The 21454-nt window shown below is 35.7% G+C and overlaps 1 protein-coding gene across 2 annotated transcripts in view; it reads right to left on the bottom strand.

Annotated features, from left to right (window-relative positions):
* LOC125665584 (uncharacterized) overlaps positions 1–19909 on the bottom strand; it is a 46155-nt gene extending 26246 nt beyond the window's left edge. Inside the window, exons 1-7 of one of the 2 annotated variants that reach the window (XM_048898292.2) lie at positions 19594–19909; positions 11628–11696; positions 10403–10998; positions 9793–9883; positions 8123–8712; positions 7236–7304; positions 5319–5340 (exon numbers count right to left, since the gene is read on the bottom strand). In XM_048898292.2, coding sequence (XP_048754249.2) covers positions 5319–5340; positions 7236–7304; positions 8123–8712; positions 9793–9883; positions 10403–10998; positions 11628–11696; positions 19594–19885 — 1729 coding nt within the window. In that variant the 5' untranslated portion in view covers positions 19886–19909. The remainder of the gene's footprint in view (positions 1–5318; positions 5341–7235; positions 7305–8122; positions 8713–9792; positions 9884–10402; positions 10999–11627; positions 11697–19593) is intronic. The other variant, XM_056152324.1, reaches the window with a different exon arrangement.
* Positions 19910–21454: the final 1545 nt, after the last annotated feature.

Here is a 21454-nt window from a genome sequence, read left to right as displayed (position 1 = left end):
ATCAACCGATTTCATTGAAAAATAAAAAAGTTAGACGCATTCCAAAATTTGTAAACAAAAAATCCAATGCACGTGCATGCACATGCATGCATTTTCAGACAAAATGACGTTCGTTCCGCACATCTACAAAGAGTATTCTATCATCCTAAAAAGGTTTCATCTTGATCCCTTCAGTAGTTTCTGAGAACACTCGTGGACAAAAAAGGGTGACAAGAATAAAGAAAGAATAATAATAATAATAATAACTAGACACGATCTCGTTGCGAGCAACGAGTAGGTCTTCCGTCCGATTTGTTGATGCACTCGGAGTTAAAAAAAAAGAAAGAAAAGACAAATGAGTCCCAATTTAGTTTCCGACTTTAAGACACTTGAGATATAATCAATTTTTCATATCATAAGCTTCTGAAGCAAAGTTGCGGTGAAATTCGTTTGAAATTCGACTCTCCAGGCGAGCCATAAGGCCCGCGGGCCTATTTCTTGATGTCATTTGTTAGCCCTCTATAGACTCAACAACTTTAGTTCTATATGTCTTTACAAAATATTTACCAGTAAAAAGTTATTGAGATCGACCGATATCGACAAAAAATTGACTCTACAGGCGAGCCATTAGGACCATAGGCCTATTTCTTGATATCAATCGATAGATCTCGATAAACTGAACAACTTTTGTTCAATATGTCCTTACAAAATATTTACCAGTTACAAGTTTTTAAAATCGACTGATATCGACAAAAATCGACTCTACAGGCGAGCCATGAGGCCCACAGACCCATTTTTTGATATTGATCGATAGGTTATGACACATTGAACAACTTTTGTTCAATAATGCTTTTCAAAAAATATGTCGTTTTAAAGATATGAGGTGTCAAATATTTACGATTTTGGCCCTTAAAATCTCTAATTACGTAACATATGACCTACTTTTTGATTTGATAAGATCAAGCTCGTTGAGATGAAGATTTCCGCTTCTACAACTTATTATAAAATATTAATAGTTTCTGAGATATTCTCAAAAACATTTGGACCCTTCTGAACCCCTAATTTAAAGGGCCAGCCCGTTTTGCTTGATATCGTAAGAAAGGCCTTGTCATTTTAAACATTTTTTGCTCAACAAGTATTTAGAAATTCTTTTCCGTTCTCGAGTTATCTCTACAAGAAATATTTAGGGGCCAAACTGTAGCTCCCTAACGGGGCCACATAGGGAAAAAACGAAATGTACATATTGTTTAGATTATCATTCTGAACAACTTTTGTTCAATAATGCTTTTCAAAATATTTGTCGTTTTCAAGATATGAGGCGTCAATTATTTATGATTTTGGCCCTTAAAATCCCTTATTACGTAACATATGACCTAAATTTTTGATTTGATAAGAACAAGCTCGTTTAGATGAACATTTCCGCTTCAATGACTTATTACAAAATATTAATAGTTTCTGAGATATTCTCATAAACCTTTGGACCCTTCTGGGCCCCTAATTTAAAGGATCAGCCCCTTTTGCTTGATATCGTAAGAAAGGTCATGACATTTCAAACATTTTTTGTTCAACAAGTATTTAGAAATTCTTTACCGTTCTCGAGTTATTTCTAGAAGTAATTTTTAGGGGCCAAACTGTAGCTCCCTAACGGGGCCACATAGGGTAAAAACGAAATATGCATATTGTTTAGATCATCATTCTGAACAACTTTTGTTCTTTATTGCTTTTCAAAATATTTGTCGTTTTCGAGATACAAGGGGTAAAAAATTTATGGTTTTGGCCCTTAAAATCCCTTATTACGTAACATATGACCTAAATTTTTATCTGAATAGATTTGGATTGTTGAGATAAACATTTTTTGTTCTTTGACTTATACCAAAATATTAACGATTTTTGAGATATTTGATCTAGACTTTGAGCCCTTCTAGATCCCTAATTGAAGGGGCTAGCCCCTAAATCTTGATATTTTCGAAAAGATCTTGTAAATGTGCACAACTTTTGTTCTACATGTCTTAACAAAATATTTGCAAGAAAAAAGATATTGGAGATCAAAGGTCAAAAATCGCCGAAATGGGCGAAAAATTTTGGCATCCATTTTTTCAGGTCCAGTCGAGCGTTTAGGCAAATCGCCTCCGGTAAAATCGAATCCCCCACAAATCTTCTAAAATGTTTACTCTATCTTGTGTAGAAATTTCAAGACTCTAGCTTCAAAACTAACGGAGGAGATGTGTGGACAACAAGGCCCTTCAAAAAGTCACTAAAAGAGAGATAACTCCTGACCGGAAGTGACGTCAAGCACAAAATTTTGCAAGCAAAGTCTCGTCACCAAAAGACATCTTTCCTGAAAATTTCGTGAAAATCGATCGAGAAATGGCTGTGAAAAACGCGTGTACTACCAAGGAAAATAATAATAATAATAATAATAATAATAATGAAGAAGAAGAACGCGAACAATAATAGTAAGGTCTTCCGCAGGAGACGGAAGACCTTAATAAGAAACAGAGTAAAACCAATATGTTCCCAAACTTTGTTTGGGGAACATAATAATAATAAGAAACAGAGTAAAAACAATATGTTCCCAAACTTTGTTTGGGGAACATAATAATTCCCTGTACTCCGGATACTGCGTATTCTGTATATCGGCCGGCTTACACAGTCCCAACTGCTATCAATTAACTTTAATTATCCTGTGTAAACCAGCCCCTCCATGATACACCACTCTAATTGTTGCGGTCAATTGTATTCGGTGTACACAAGGTCCCAACTGCTCGTAATTAGCTCTAATTATCGCATTTAAACCAGCCACCCCACGGTGACCAACCTGTCGGTATTCGGTCGATCACACGCGGTGTATATAAAGAGTGTCTCAAGGGAAGCCTCAGGTAAGTAAAAGAGTGCAATTGGCGATGAGTCGCGATCAGTTTAAAATAAAACCTGATTTTTAGGGGATGCACTTTTCAATTATGACAGCACCACGCACGAGGTAATGGCGCCCTCCCCCTAACGACAGAGACGAGAACTGACATTAAAAGACAAAGTTCAATTAATCGATGAATTCGATACATTCTTGGAATGAAACAAAATCGGCAACAATCCCGTTATGTTTTCCAACAGCAGGGTTTCCCCTCGTGGACTTCTCGGAGTTCTACGGCGAGTCAGTGATGATATGCAGTTAGTTAGCACAACTCGCCATGTCCGGTCGATCACTCGGCATTGCATTAGTTTCCGTTTCACAAATTGAGACAGTTGAAAGCGATACATTTACAATGAAATCTGGGAAAGACAAATTCTAAACGAACACAACACAAACTTGACGAACGTACATAATGTAGCACTTGATAACGGCGATGATGTAGACGAAATCGACAATTTACCAACAGAAAATTACGCGAATAATTCCCGAATTTTAAACTGTTTAATAAAAATTGAAACTTTTTCAAATGAGCACGTCAATAAAACATTGCCATTTATATTTTTACATTTTGAATTCTTTTGTGATATACTAAAGCGTTAGCAATCATTACACACGTATGCATAGATAGTGAATACAAGGGAAGCAACTCTCATTCTTGTCAACATTCTGCACTCCGGACTCTGTGCAAACCGGCCAATTTCTTTGGAACCACACATAGCCGGTTTAGACAGATTATACTGTATATAAAAGCACAAAAACCCAACAATACCCTACTTTCTTAAAGTGTCGGATCTGAGAAGATACAAGGCCAGTAAAGAAATTTATAAAAGCACTGAAAAGGCCACGACACTGTTGGTTATTTAAAACTCAAATTTTCGACGCAACCCGCGTCTTTATCAAGAGACATATATTACATAAACAAATAACACACTTGTCGTTTTTCGTGGTGTGTGTTATTTGTTTATGTAATATATGTCTCTTGATAAAGACGCGGGTTGCGTCGAAAATTTGAGTTTTGAATAACCAACAGTGTCGTGGCCTTTTCAGTGCTTTTATATATATATATATATATTTATATAAAGTTTATAGATATATCAGTGTAAAACCATGAATCTGCACTACCTAAGGATGACTGCTTGGTAATCATGGCCCTGTTGTTCTTGAAAAGAGGACTTTTCAATCCCCCCCCCCCTATATTCACATGAAAAACTCCTTATGAATGATCCATAGCTTGACCCAACCTATCCTCGGGGCATTGATTTGAAGAGACCTGAATCTGCACAACCTGAGGATATTTGTGTATTAATGTGAGCAATTACAGTCTTTTTGCTATTGAGAAACTTTTCCCTATAATTTCCATGTAAACTTTTGATGCCCCCATTGTGGCCCCACCATACTCACAGGGCACTGGTTTCAACCAGTTTCAATTAGAACAACCTGAGGATGTTTGCCTGTTAATATGACTAATTATCGAATACCTGTTCACAGGGAAAAATATTAAAGAATTTTTTTACACAAATTTCCATGTAAAACTTAAATCCCTTAATGTGGTCACAACCTACCCCCTCCCTCCCTCCAAACACCCCACCCCCCATAAACTGAACAAACTTATATTTAAACTTCCTGAGGATAATATGACTAATCATGGCCCTGCCATTTAAAAGAAAAAAGATTTTTAAAGTTTTAAACAGACAGGCAGATGGATGGCAGATGGACGGACCGACTGACAGACAAAAGGTGATCAAAAAAGCTCAGGTGAGTTAAAAAGCAATGTATTTCTCCAACAAAAAATCACAGCATCGCACCATCTCCCTGCCTCTTTAACTCTATCTCTTCCACTCTTGAATCACTCTCTCGTTTTTTACACCTCACTGACACAGATCTGTCTAATCTCGGTCATCTATAATTATGGTTTTTAAACAGTTTAAATTATAATGAACATAACTTAAGAATGTCTTTATAAATGAAAATAAATTGATTTGATTGTAGTATATGCACTTAGTCAGCAAGTTGATATTTTACACCCCAAAAAAAAAATATGAATTTATAAACGAGATTTTAAAAATCTCTAAAATTCATTTTTTTTTTTTTTTCATATTAACATGTTTAAAATAATTTTTCAATGCAATTCACCACAGTATCTTTATTATGTTTTAATACAATTATTTTAAAGGTGTAAATATTAAACTTTTGAATTAAAAACAAAACATATCAGGACTCTGATATGTCTTATTTGAACACAAGAAGTTCCCAAATAGAAAACCATTTGGGATAATGTTCAAACAGCCTTAAAATAACCTCCATTGCCAAATACTACATTTGGAAACTTTTCAAAGGTTATCAAACCTTTGAAAATTAAACATGTAAAGTTTTACCATTTCTAAAATATGTTTTTAGAAATGGATTTTACATATTTCCCGATACTTACCTCCCTTTCCAAGTATAGTTTTCTGTCAAAGAAACAAAATATTTATTATTTATACCACATGTACCAGTGCACATATTTCAAGAAAAGACGACTTCTGAAAAATAAATAACAATCATAATTATCCATTCAGCACAATTATTGGGGAATCATCTACAATAATGATTACAGAAACAATATCTAATTACAAATGTTTCGAAAGATGGGAAAAAAATTACTGATCATATTTTTTAAAAGAGATTTTCTATGCCTTTTTCCCCTTCTGATGAGTTTATGATTAACCAACTTCCAATAGTAAAAATTACCAGACTCTTTATAGATTGATTTTTTTTGTTTACACTGTATCGTCCAATCAAAATGCCAATATAGTCACTTACCTTTATTGGATGAAATAAAACATTACCGTGGAAACATAAGCAATTACCAAAACATTTTTTATACTTTAAGATAACTATATTTATCTTAAAGTCATTGATTTGTTAGTAAGCTTTTTCTTGATTACCGACCAATCAAGAAAAAAAAATTAAGTTCTATTACTGCAAGATATTACATTTAGTTGACAACAGACACATTATTCTTAATTTATCCAGTGCACTTTTCGTCTCCAAAATCTCTTGTTTTTGGTGGGTAAATAAAAACATTTCATGTTTCTAATGTCAAATTCTGATAAGATGAGAACGTGAAAATTATTCCATTGAGTTTCAGTTATTGGTTCTCAGTTACTCTCTCATTAATTTTTTTATGAGTGCTGCACATATTGATGAAGACAACAAGGGGCTGAACCATTCATTTTCATCAACCTAAAAATTTATCAATTTTTAAACACCGAAGTTTTTAAGAAAAAATATTGAAATATGAGTACATGTCCACAAGCACAGTGTACATGTAACCATGACAACTATTTATATGATACAACACGACCCAAGCATCATTTTAATATATGGACAAACACCACAGCGAGTGCATTCACATCATGTCAAATTTTTGAAGAATTCTCGTTTTGAATTCTTCAAAACATGATTTATTCGAATGCATGTTAAGATTAAATTAATCCAGTTAGGATTAAACTAATCCATTGGATCCTTGTCGGTCTTCTATGCTGCACGAACCAGAAGACATAGTTGAAGGACAGACCCCAAAATTTATACATCCATTTTAAGAATTATCAAATTTATGACTGTTTTAATTTCCCCATTACATGCTCATACAACATATATATGTAGGAAATGTTTTAATGTGTAATCAGATTTAACAGAAATGTGTTTCAATTCTTAATAAATTTAGCAATGTGTTTGACAATATTAGAATATAGTTTATAGTTTACATTTAAATGTTTCACGTATTTCATGTGTCATGAAATTTACATCATTCTAATTATAGCAGAATTTACACGGATATTTACTACACGTATTGCGACGATGATTCCAGATCTCTCACTTGCCTCTTTCTCGAATCTCCACACTTTCCTTACACAAGAACACAAACACATTTTCACTCAGTACAATGAAAACACAACCAATCTCAAAAACTAACCATGTCAAGAAGTTTAACAGAATTAAGGACAAATAAGACTACAGAAAACAGTATGCACAAGTTGTTTTGAATAGCTTGTTTACACATTAAAAAAAAAAATATTTAAAGTTTGAGAAAACTACATGTAAATCAGTATTGATATTGAAATTCAAGGATGCTGTGATTTTGCATTGTACATGTACAATGTTACAGTATAGTAAAATACTACTAATATTGGTTATTTTCATGATTTTTTTTTTTATTTCACTCTTATGTATCAATTATTTATTCAATGCAAAATTATGTAAAAGAATTTAAAGTTGGTTTTGAATAGTGAAAAAAATATATTTGCTTGTCTTATTTGTCCTTAAAAGAATCCATGAAAAATCCAACAGCAGTCAGACATACCATTTTATGTTTTGTTCCTTCCACATGCATCTCAAAGTTTTTCTGACTGGTACACCGGACGTCACAAGCCTGCACAAAGGGAGTGATAGCAAAATATAATTTTTGCTGTACCTACATCACCACGAAATGTAACATAACACGCTACAAAAATTCACATCCAGCGACCACTGTTAATCAATTGTGCTTCATGAGACATTATAATTTTCATCATTATACAGTGCACAATTTTTCATCGAGATATAATCTTTGTGAATAGGCCTATTCGGTCTATTGAGCATTACTTACATATGTACATATTATTTATTCAAGTGAAAGTGACATCATGATTTTATGCAAAAGTAGAGTCCTCTTGCAGAAAAAGCACTTTTTCAGTATATTAACTGTTTTAAGAAATGTCTACACACCTTGCAGTAGAAGTCATTGGAGAACTGTGGCTTTCAGTATATTAACTGTTTTAAGAAATGTCTACACACCTTGCAGTAGAAGTCATTGGAGAACTGTGGCTTTCAGTATATTAACTGTTTTAAGAAATGTCTACACACCTTGCAGTAGAAGTCATTGGAGAACTGTGGCTTTCAGTATATTAACTGTTTTAAGAAATGTCTACACACCTTGCAGTAGAAGTCATTGGAGAACTGTGGCTTTCAGTATATTAACTGTTTTAAGAAATGTCTACACACCTTGTAGTAGAAGTCATTGGAGAACTGTGGCTTTCAGTATATTAACTGTTTTAAGAAATGTCTACACACCTTGCAGTAGAAGTCATTGGAGAACTGTGGCTTTCAGTATATTAACTGTTTTAAGAAATGTCTACACACCTTGCAGTAGAAGTCATTGGAGAACTGTGGCTTTCAGTATATTAACTGTTTTAAGAAATGTCTACTCACCTTGCAGTAGAAATCATTGGGGAACTGTGGCTTTCCTAGCGTGTCTGGATCCAGGTCCCTCTCACTAACAGGAATCTTTTCCGGAGTCTTGTCTATATCCATCCAGTTACTGCTGTTAAAACTGTATTCTTCTTCCTCTGGCCCGTCTGTATTCTGTTCTTGTTGACTGTTGTTATAGTCACCACTGCCGCCGTAATCCCCATAATCCTCACCCTCTTCGTAGTTTTCACAACACTCTTGACCTCCATAATCCTGGTATTCATCATTTTCTCCATACCCAGAATACCCCTCTCCTTCCTGTTCCTGCAGGGATCTTTGACCAATAGCTGTCATATTATAATCACTAAAGTTCTTACCATATCTATTGAAACCCTGACCTCTCCCTCGTCCTGAAGTTCCTCTGACGTTATGTCCTTGGCTATAACCTTGCTCACTTTGACCTCTGCTGAAGTCTTTAGTAGGTGAATGATAACCCCCTCTGCCTCTGTTCCCCTGGGTATTAAATCCTGTTTGTTTGATATATTGAAGATCTTTCTCTGAAGCTTTGTTTTCCATTTTGGCAGAACCAGCAGTATCTGGTACTGCGAGATCTAAATATATAATGTATTGATGATTAGTACATACATTCAGAATATATTATTGATAATTAGTACATACATTCAGAATATATAATGTATTGATGATTAGTACATATATTCAGATACATATCAATTGATGTCCTGTAGAGTAGAGCACTCGTGATTTTAGGTTCTTGTGAAATAACAAAATTGAAAACAAAATTGCAATTTTCCCAAATAAGGTACCCCTGCAATGTAAGCATGGTAAGGAATTTGATTAAAACAGTATTTTATTATGTATAATATAGTAAGGATTAGGCATCAGACAGAGGATATATTACTGAGGACACCTTTACTTCCTGACATATTACTGAGAACACATCTTTACTTCCTGGCATATTACTGAGAACACATCTATACTTCCTGACATATTAACTGAGAACACATCTTTACTTCCTGACATATTACTGAGCATACCTTTACTTCCTGACATATTACTGAGCACACCTTTACTTCCTGACATATTACTGAGCACACCTTTACTTCCTGACATATTAACTGAGAACACACCTTTACTTCCTGACATATTACTGAGAACACACCTTTACTTCCTGACATATTACTGAGCACATCTTTACTTCCTGACATATTACTGAGAACACACCTTTACTTCCTGACATATTACTGAGCACATCTTTACTTCCTGACATATTAACTGAGAACACACCTTTACTTCCTGACATATTAACTGAGAACACACCTTTACTTCCTGACATATTAACTGAGAACACACCTTTACTTCCTGACATATTACTGAGAACACATCTTTACTTCCTGACATATTAACTGAGAACACACCTTTACTTCCTGACATATTACTGAGAACACACCTTTACTTCCTGACATATTAACTGAGAACACACCTTTACTTCCTGACATATTACTGAGCACACCTTTACTTCCTGATATATTTCTAAGAGCACACCTTTACTTCCTGACATATTTCTGAGAACACACCTTTACTTCCTGGCATATTTCTAAGAACACACCTTTACTTCCTGGCATATTTCTAAGAGCACACCTTTACTTCCTGACATATTTCTGAGAACACACCTTTAATTTCTGGTACCCGATCTTCCTTGACTGTCTCTGCCTCCATTACTTTCTGCGTGTGAAGCAAGCCTCGTGTGTGCTTCCCGTAGGCCTGATAGTAAACATTGATAAAAATAAAGAAATGTCCCATACAAATGCCATAATCATATTTCACGTGATCAAGCATCTGAAATAATTTGTGATAGAACAAAGTTGGAAATTATATTTGTGAAAAACTGTCATATAAGTTCAGTAAGCAGATATATATATTTCTAATGATCAGAAACTACACATATTGCGAATATAGTTTGACTACAGTGACCAATCATTGCATGTAATTGTATATACTGCACTTCTTAGGAAATGTGTGAGATTCTTGATTTCACATATATCTCTATTGCAAGATAAACCATTTAACATAATATATTCAAAAATAACTTTCATTACTAATATCTATACTAAAAATATGTATCTATCCAATCATGTTTAATCTTGAGTTGTATTCTTAATCTGATTCTTGCATGCTGAATATTTTCAAAATATGACAAGTCCGAACATTAAACGTTCTGACAATTTGAGGAACACCGAACATTTGGTGGACAAAACTTCAGACTGGCAGTTACAAACTCACCTCATCACTGGCAAAAGACATGCTACAGAATTGGCAAAAGCCTGTGTTCTCATCATCAGAATCTGCCTCCTCTTTATCCCCTCCCCCCTCTGTCTTTTTATTCCCATGATCTGGGCCTGTATTCTCTTGGTTACAAGGGTAGGAATCCTGGTTTGACTCCTGATGGGGAATTTGCTTTGAATATGAATCCCGATTGGCTGTGCTGTGAGAATATGAATCCTTATTGGCTGTGTCATGTGAATATGAATCCTGATTGGCTGTGCTGTGAGAATATGAATCCTTATTGGCTGTGCTGTGAGAATATGAATCCTGATTGGCTGTGTCATGTGAATATGAATCCTTATTGGCTGTGCTGTGAGAATATGAATCCTTATAGGCTGTGTCATGTGAATATGAATCCTGATTGGCTGTGCTGTGAGAATATGAATCCTGGTTGGCTGTCTCTTCAAAATATGCATCCTGATTGACTGGTTTGTTCATATCTTTCATATTTACTCCCTCATTAGATGTTTTATCACTATGGGGATCTTGACTAGCTCTGTCTCTGTGATGTAAGTCCTCACCTCCTTGGTTCCCAGATTGTCCATTTGAATTGCCTATTAAGAAATATGAACTTTGTGTTTTCTAGGTGAATTCGTAATATCCGTTCTACCATCTGAACCACTTTAATCACCGTTTGTTACAGAGCTATACATGTGACCTTTGCCTTGACTTAGTAGAGTGATAAACCCTCAAGTAAAAAACAAACTAAATGTCAAGTACAACCATAATATCCACCTACCTCCAGGGCTCGAAATTAACATATATGCCCATCAGTCCGTGACTGGTCAATTTTCTAAAACCTCATTTTGAAAAACTTGCTTTATATCGAATCTTAAACACGCCTTTGGCATTCCTCTGTGGACATCAGACGAACCTGATTAGTGTTGCAGTATTGTCTGAGGCATGTCAAGTTAAATCTCATTATTTTCTTTCAATAACATTAACGAAATATGTTTAATTATTTCCAGAAAACCCTTGTGGACTGGTAAATGTTTTTGCGGACAATTCTTGAAAATAAACCCTATCAGTCCAGCTGGACTGGCGACATTTATAAAAAGTTAGTTTCAAGCCCTGACCTCTGTTAGAAAGAGGTAATCTGGAGTGACAGTGATCAACAATTTCAAATTACATATTTACGTACATTGAATAATTAATTTCTTTCTGTACTGTAGGGTACATTTACCTGTGTTTGACATGTCTGATGATTTAGAAGTCTCTGCATGGGAATCTATTTGCTTTGGGATAGTGGAATCTACAAAATTGAAACGTATTAACTTTGTAATATGATAAAATACAATAGCTACTCTCATATCATGGATACATGTTAAAATTTAAAAAACAAGATGTGTTTGTGAAACACAAATGCCCCCAATAATGGCCAATTTAAAAGATGGCCAAGGTCACAGGGACAAATATCTTGGTACCAGTAAAAAAAATCTTGTCACAAGAAATGCTCATGTGCAATATGAAAGCTCTAATATCTACCATTTAAAAGTTATGACCAATGTCAAATTTTTAAAAAGTAGGTCAAATGCCAAGGTCAAAACTTGAAAAGGTTTAGTACCTATCGAAAGGTGTTGTCACAAGGAATATTCAGGCCAAAATAAAAATATTGTTTGTTTCCCCTCGCCCGACCGAGTCTGAAAATTCACACCGACCCATAAGTTTTTATTACGCCATTCTGGTGAAGTTTTTTTTTTAATTTTAAGAAAAATTCAAGGTTGTTTCTGGTGCAGATCAGTATTTTATAATGACAAAAATTTTCTATATCTTCTTTGGTTTCAATCCAAAATTAAAAAATAATAATACGAATACAGGAGGTGTTCTGGTCCGAAATCTAGAAATTTCGCCCCCTCCAGCTGGAGGCGGCATTCTCTGGTTGATTTCAAATACTTACAAGCCGAATTCAATTTTAAGCTCATAACTAATCAATAAAACGATTCTTCTTGTATTTACTAATATCGATTTTATGGGTTCTTTCATCACATAAACAGTCTCTTGAAAACATTTTATCAAACTGTCGAGCTTTGTTTTGAGTCACGAGACTCGTTTGCTCAAATGGCAGTGAAAATTCGGTTGACTACAATTGTTGGCTTCTGTTTAATATCGAATTTTGGATTGATATTTTCTTTTAATCGATATTAATAAGTACAAGAATCATGATTGTTTTATTGATTAGTTACAAGTGAGTTTAACATTGAATTCGGCTCGCAATTCGGACTAGTGATCTGCAAGATCGAGATGGAGAAATGTTGTCTATACGAGGAGCGCGGAAACAAGAGAATTCGGGGCAATCCAGTGTGCAAGTTGTGTTCTTCAGCAGGGGAAAGTGTTGATATTTCGGACGGATGCGATATTTTTGACAGTCAATCAGAAGCATTCTCAATTTAACTTATTTCTGAACTAATGCTATATTTACAAACTGGAAAACACCTAATTATATGCACATGTGTAACTCAGCTCTGATTGGTTAGTGTCAGCATCCATTTTGTTTGATCGGCAAAATCAAGTCTCGTTGAAACGTTTTCTGGTAAACTAGATCTACCGATATCATTTAAAAATATAATCAAAATCACTATCATAAATAAATTAAGATAATGTGCAAAAAACAAAAGCATAAAATGTCAGTGAACCATAAATAAAAGACAGCAACCGAGTTTACCAATTTTATAACACCATGTGTCCAAAACTAACACCATTGTCCATAGTTGCAACATTCTCCCTAACTTTATTTAAGTGTTAGTATGTGGTATAAATAGCAGAGAAAATTCTGATGAAACCCAATGTTCGTCGAATCAACCAATATGTATACATGTAGTCCAATGCCTAAGTTTAGTGGTTAGATAATGAGCATTTCCAAAATACATGAAGTACTGTCCGAAATATCGACACCTTCCCTAATTGCAAAACGTGGCAATCAAAGCAGAATTTACGCGAGAACTGACTATACGAGTTTGATGAGGAAACATGGATGATGTGCTTCACGACGTTTGGTATCGGGCATTGTTAATGGTTATGGGAATTTCATAATAAATAAAATTCTGCTAGCTAAAAAAAAAAAACTTTTTACCTACCTACCGACCTTCCTCTGAAATTTAGGGTCGGGAGAGGGGAAACAAACATATTTTTAAATGTGGCCTCATGTGAAATATCAAAGCTCTAGCACGCCTTACTGTTCAAAAGTTATTAGCAAGGTTAAAGTTTCAGACAGAATGACAAACAGGACAAAAACAATATGCCTTTCAATCTTCGATCTCGGGGGCATAAAAATTTATACCAAGCTGAGAAAACATAAGAACTAAAGCCCATAAAATATTCTAAATATTTGGCATCAAAATCTAGTACCTTTGAACATTGTTGAATGACAAAATGTTCAACAAAATGTGACCAATCAAAATAATCAGCAAATTTGAATGAAGATTCACATCTTGGTGATAAACTTAAAAGTATTATTAGAAGTTGCTTTGTGATGAGCGCGAAGCTATTACCCATAATGCTTAAGACAAAATGTTGCCGTCACTGTGGTATATGATACACTTCATGGACAACCACGTAGATAAAACAAATAAACAGTTTGGAAAGAACCACAAATGTTTTAAAATTCCAGACAAGCATTCTCATACCATCATATATTTTGTTGTGGATAATTTGCTCGGCTTGAAAAAAGAAGAAAAAAACAGCTTCAAAGATAATATGACATCACAGTGCACTGTTTACACTGACCACCTTATATTTCCCACTTTGAATGAATAGATGGTTTAAATGAACTAGTGTCAGCCCATCAGTCTTTGCCAGATCGTTTTTTCAGCGCATGCACTTCAGGCAGGTATATCCACTAATTCTACTAGCCCGAACAAATATTTAGATGGCCAGAATTTTATTAAATAATATTATTCTTATTTGCCTTTCCAATGCCAAAGAAATATACTTTTCGAAGAGCATCTATTGTCAACATTTTTTTCAATCTGTGCTTTTTGTGTCTCCAATGCAAAAGAGTTTCTTGGAAATCACGGTAGAATAATATGTCGTTAAAATTTTATGCTTCACTTTGAAATAATAATATAAACAAACACTTTATCAAGTATATTTAATGCTACAATAGTAATAGATGATATTTAATCTAATATGTTACGTTATTCACAAATAAAAATGAAATATCTGATGAATTGATCATTCGAATCAAAAGCAAAAGTACAATACGGAACTTTCGAGATACGAATCCAGTCTGACTTTTATCGCGCGTGGAACGTAATTGTAGGGCGTGTCACTTCCGGATTACAATAACAACTAAGTAAACAAACATGGAATATTTCAATTGCTATCAATTTCCTGCATTTAAATGCTATCTTTGAAAGAAAGGAATCACTACAACCATTTTATAGGAAAATACAATTGATTAAATTATGCGAGTCGGCGCGGGAAATAAATTTAGGGAATATCTTGAGGATATCGGTAAAACTTCACGCCTTGCATCCAATGGTACGCGTCTAAATGCGCCTTTTCCCTTCCATCTAATTTACACCCAGGTACTAAGCACCAATAATGACTTGGATCGTCATCGTGGGACTGCGCATAGCTCTTTACGGACCGTCTGTTAGCGAAACACCATATGTATCGATGTCAACTTTGCCCTACAATTGGCTATTATCATGTGACCGTGGTGTATAAATGTCAAATATAATTGGTTGTTCCGGCATATCCCGAAAGTTCCGTATTGTTATAATAAAAAAATAAGGAGGTTGAAGTCTTGGAATTTACACATGCCCTTCGGGCTTGTAAGTATGCAATTTCCACAAGCCCGCTTCCAATTTTACCAGGTCCAGGGCTCCCTGGATTTGGTCCATAGTCATGTTGTAAGATATGATGGGTATTTACTCGTCTCAACAGTCACGCCATAAAACATATCATGATAAAGGACAAGAGCAAGGAGAGGTAGCTCTCATACTTCACCAAAAGAATAAACCTTAATATGTGCATTATTTTTTTTCAATATCATGTTTGCATTATGCCTTTCACTGATAAATGTATTTCAATAAAGCATTTAAGCAGTAATGTTACTAATAAATAATCTCACACATGTATACCAGTGATTGGAAAGGCCATGCGTCCTGCGCCATAGTCCCATTCAGGTGAAAATTGGCACATAAATTATTTAATCCATGCGCCAAAGTGCGCATTCATTATCGATTATAACTTACGTTTTTCCTCTAGAAGTGAATTGGGTATGACTTACTTATTTTTTGTACTTTCATTTTTAATTCTTATGTATTCTGATACACCGAATCTCATTGGTTGAAGCAATACAAATCAAAATAGGTAACCAATAAACTATTTCCTCTTACACCACATCTCATCACATCTTATTCTTAAGCTTCGAAAGTCCAAGGACATATATAGAAACAACAGAAAGTGAAATTAAAAAATAATGAAAAAAACGACGAGAGACCTTCTTCAAAAACCAATACCGATAAAAGCAATTATACCGTTGAGAACGAGACATTGAAACAAAGAAGAAACATTTTCAAGAGCAGTGGAAAAGATCGTGGTCATGGTTCAGTTTCAATTAAAACAATAATGTTCCACTGCTCATTTGCTATTTATTGAAAATGGCCATTCAAAATATGTTGATGGCCCATTAAATCTGAAAATGGCCCATTGAAAACTTGAACCGTGGGGCCATAGTCCCATAGGCCATTTTGGCCTTCCCAATCAGTGGTATACATGCGACAATCACATAAAATATTTATATAATTTTGATAGATTTTATATAAATTTATAAGTTATTTATGTAGGCCAATGTATGTAATCTCTGCTGGCACGAAATCCTCTGATATGGGGCAGGGTTCCAAATTAACACTCGTCCACTTGCATTGGCAACTATACTTTGCTTGTAGGCACCCTAAATTTCCGTTCTCGGTGCCCAATTGGCGACCATAATTGTCCAATCAACATTTTACTTTCCAACCGATCCGAGTCCCAATATAATCAAAGTTCATTTTTTGGTCGAGGTTTTCCCACTTGGCGAGACATTCCTGGGGTATCAAACCTTCCAAAACATATTACCAGAAGAAGATGAACAATGCAAGGGTTGCTTCAAACGAAAAGAAAGTGTCTGTATTTACCAAAGTGGACAGAAGGGGAGAATATGGGTTGATGAAGAAAAGGGGATGACATGTGCTGTGTCTACAAAACATGACACGAAAGCCTTTTGGAAAGGTCAAATACACAAGTTCCGAGTTACCCAAAAGTTATTTCCCTTTGTCGAACTCTTTCGCATTTTATGACGTATGGTGGGTACACAATGTATACATTATATCGTAGACTGGCATTGTACATAACGATTACGTATGATTAATGTAATAAAAGCGTAACTTTTGTTTATATCAATCACTGATATGCATATTCTGGCCATATCAAGCATAATTTGTTTGAATAAGATCATCAAATTGGCTATTGAATCATTATTCGTTTCCTCTTCTACATGAGTGACGCTTTTATCAAAGAAAGATGGCAATTAACAATATTTGTTTGAGCCATTTTGTTATCCAATACTCATAAACTCACTAAAGTTGCCTTTCCCCTGAGATAGGATGGTCTCAGAAACTCTGGATATCATCTTTTAAGAAATAATACAACAATAGTAATTAGGAAATGTATCATATTTGAACAACAGAAAAGCCAGAGTTTTGGTTGATGGACAGTGTGGAAAAAAAGTCCTTCTACGACAAGGGGTTCCACAGGGAGGAGTACTCCCGACGACCCTTTTTATCCTCTATATGAACAATCTTGTTCAACAGCTACCAAAAGGTGTACACACAGCCCTTTATGCAGACGATCTTGTTCTCTGGTGCTCAGAGGAATATACAACCACAGCAAAATACAGAATACAAACTGCTTTAGACAGGGTAGTGACATGGGTTGAGCAATGGTGTGTTACAATCAACAGAGAAAAAACAACTGTAACTCTGTTCTCACTCTCCCAGAAACACCAATCTGTACAGCTTAAACTGGGCAGCACATCACTAGAGATTGAAGACCAACAAACATATCTTGGAGTAACCTTTGATAAAAGAATGACATGGAAGCAGCATATAACATCAGCTGAAGCAAAAGCAAGAAGAAAACTAAGCATCATGTGGAAATTGGCAGGAACAAATTGGGGTGCCAATGAAAAAATATTAAAATCAGTTTACCAGGGGAATGTTCGTCCACATCTCGAATATGGATCTACCTCATGGATGACAGCAGCAAAAACCCACCTACAGACCTTAGACAAAGTACAGAACCAGGCACTACGAATCATCACAGGTGCCATGAAGTCAACCCCAATACATAGTATGGAGGAGATAACAAACATAACTCCGCTAAGTAAGAGAAGGGAGTGCAATGCAATGTTACAAGCCGCAAAATACTGCTGTACTGAAGATCACCCAATGAATAATAGACTAACGCAACTCTCATCAGGAAGACTGAAAAGATCAAGTTTTGTATTAGAGACAAGAGCTTTACAAAGAGAACATCATGAATCGCTACCAAAGCAAGTCAAACCTATAGCCTTTTCTGTAAATGACTACCCTACTGAAGAAAAACTGAGAAATGTCAGCATTCAGACATCAGTACCAAACATCACATCCAAAGATGAACAATCTGATATTGTAAAGAAAACTCACACTATGACCATGCTAGAAGAACAGTACCCCTCTGAATTTTGGATAAGAGTATTCACGGACGGATCAGCCACAAATGCAATAAAAAACGGAGGGGCTGGTATATACATCCAATATCCAAATGGAGAGCGACAATCTGAAGCAATACCAACAGGCTTGCATTGTTCCAACTATAAAGCTGAAGAAAAAGCCATCAGTCATGCTGCACATACCATCACAGACAAAGTCAATATCACAACTCCAGTTGTTTTCCTTACAGATGCTCTGTCTGTATTACAGGGATTGACAAACAACAAGCTACCATCACTAGAACAGGCGCTATTTAACATTCAAAGTCGCATAACAGTGCTACATTGGATCCCTTCGCACTGTGGAGTCTATGGTAATGAACAAGCTGACATTCTCGCAAAACAAGGTGCTGGACAACAACAGGAGGAAAACCCAGTCTGCCTTGCAGAGATGAAAACCATAATAAAATCTCTGTACAGAAAATCCAACCATCAAGACAGTTACCACCATCTGTCGAGACCTGAACAAACCGTCATATTCAGACTGAGGACAGGACACAATAGACTAAACAAACATCTGAACAGAGTGATGAAAGTGGTACCATCCCCAATGTGTCCCTGTGGTGAGGTAGAACAAGATACAACACATATTCTACAGACATGCAAGAACCATCAGACATTGAGACAAAGGATATGGCCATTACCAACAACCATCCAGGAAAAGCTATTTGGAACAGTGGAGGACTTACAGAAGATCACCAGATTCGTAGAGGAAGCAGAAATCCAAGTGTAGAGGCGAACGACAGGAAGAAGAAGAAGAAGGAAATGTACCCACTGTCATCATATTTTACGTCATAATTTACGGAAGAGTTCGACAAAGGGAAATAACTCTTGGGGAACTCGGAACTTCCGTATTGTTATGACAGTTTGCCCGAGTTATAAACTTTACAGCACTGTAAAGCTGAGAACTTTTGAAATCACATAAAAAGTCTGAAGAACCGTGTGTTAAAGTCAGGCACCGTGAAGATAATTAAGTCCATGAACTTTTGCAAGGTTGATGAAATGAGGGTGGAAATGAGAGAGAGGTGTTTGAAAGAATTATATGGAAATGGAATTTGAATTTTAATATTCTAATTTTTTAAATAAATTACAACGTGACCTGATGTTTCTTTTTTCTTGTAAAAAAAAATCATGTTATTCAATTTCATGTGTGTGGGTTACAAAAATTTCATGTGGGCTAAAATGATTTCTTAATCAGGGGCCCACTTGGCCCATAGGCATAACTAATCTCAGCGAGATTCGTCGAGGCTGGATATTTGGACTGACGCCTCTTCCGGAAGAGGCGTCAGTCCAAATATCCAGCCTCGACGAATCTCGCTGAGATTAAGGCATAACATGATATAAACAGCCTAAGGTATCCAGTCGAAGTTGAAACCCTGTGGGGATTTGAAAATTCAAAACATCAATTGCTTACCATCATTAGCCCCTTTCAAATTTGTCGTTAAAGATGTTTTGCCTGGTTTATTTTCGGATTCCTGGGCTTGGCTGCGAGGAACCATTGGAGTCGCTTTGAAACCACGGAATGACATATGAATGCTACCTCTTGGAGTATAAAACCGAGATCGTATAGGCCTTGGTGGCTCAAATCTGGCTCTTGGTGGCATGGATAATAATGCCCTGGGTGGGCGTGGCATGGGGCCTCCCGGGCGAGGGTAGCGGAATCTGGGTACATTCCCAGGGAATCGACCGACTCCTCTGTACTCCATTTTGATAATCTGGTTCTCATGAAGGGAACCTAGCACAAGGGCGTGTATAAATTTCAAATGAATGGCGATATATTTTTCCGGCAAAAGTACCGCAAAGGTAGGAACTTTTTTTAAATGAACGAACCCTGAAAATGCATACATATAATATTCCTTAGAAATTGATGGAATATAATACTTATTTTTCTCTAATTGGCTCGATGAAAGTTATACAATAAACTAATCCAGTCTGATTAAAATCAAACCTCTCACTTCGCTCGATATACGGATAGTCGCTATCCGTATATCGAGCGAAGTGAGAGGTTTGATTTTAATCAGACTGTAAACTAATCTAGAACTTCTTCTTCGTCGTCCAATAGTGCTGGCCTCCTTCAACTCATTGAATGTTCTGCCAGTTTGTGAGTGTACGCATGTGGTTAAAAACAGGGTAAAAACAGTCTATTTAGTGGTGGAAAAGATTGTTCACTTGTTGAGATTTGAACATCTCAAGTGATGCTGCTGAGGTGATATCCGGAGGCAGGTTGTTCCAGTCCCGCACCGTGTTGATGAAGAATGACCATTTCCTGCAGTCCTTCCTCGCTGATGGTAATGCGAGTGTATGGTGTTGTGAATGCCGTGATGTTCTGGTAGGCTTGCTGGAGTACTTCTGTTGGTCTATAGCTATATTTTATTGCACTTTCGATACAAAATAATCACTAAAGCACGCTTTATATCGAAAAAATAATACTAGCACGATTCAAAACACTACATTTTCATATAATTAATTTACAAGCAATAAAAATCGTGGTAAGAACCCTTTGAAATAATATTCATACTATTAAACCTCACTCATTAATATAAAAAGACAAGTTCCCGTCGCTTTCATTTACCCCATGTGATATTACTGAATTGCAATCTTCAAGATCACTCCAGAAATGTTGAGAAATACAAACTTTATTTTATATTATCACCTTGCATTACTGAAGTCCTGGTCAGCTTTACACTTATTTATATTATTTTATTTTATTGATAAGTAATTAATTATATTGGCAGCAGCGTAACCTAAAATATTGTGCTCCATGTGCTGTTAATGTAATGTATGTTTAAATGTGGAATTGTGCGAGTGTTTAATGTGTGGTGAGAGTTTGTGTTTTACTTGTAAACAGGTTTTTTTCCTTACACAATAAAAATGGAGTAAGAACTCAGACCAACAATTTCTTTTATCTTGGTTGGTCCCTGCGACATAATGTTTTTCCAATGACAGTAAATAGTATATGTTGTTGTAGCTAGCATCAGAGCTAGCACATGCCAGCTACACGTATATGAACAGATTCAGAAAATCTCCCCAAGGAAATGGGTTCCACCCTACGCATTGTATAGGAGTCTATGGAATAACATTTAGCATTTTACAACTGGAAGTGCACACAAATAGGCAATATATTTATTTCCTGTCTTGCCCAATGTGTACGTGGTGCGTTCGGGTTCTTCACACCCCTATATATGTGCGCCTGACATAGCCCCTACTAATATTAATGTCATAACTATAATTATAGTTATGTCAAACACATACCTTTAAATGTATACTCAAGTACA

Source organism: Ostrea edulis, chromosome 10, assembly GCF_947568905.1.
Source record: "Ostrea edulis chromosome 10, xbOstEdul1.1, whole genome shotgun sequence".
Lineage (NCBI taxonomy): Eukaryota > Metazoa > Mollusca > Bivalvia > Ostreida > Ostreidae > Ostrea > Ostrea edulis.
This window is presented reverse-complemented; position numbering and strand designations above follow the sequence as displayed.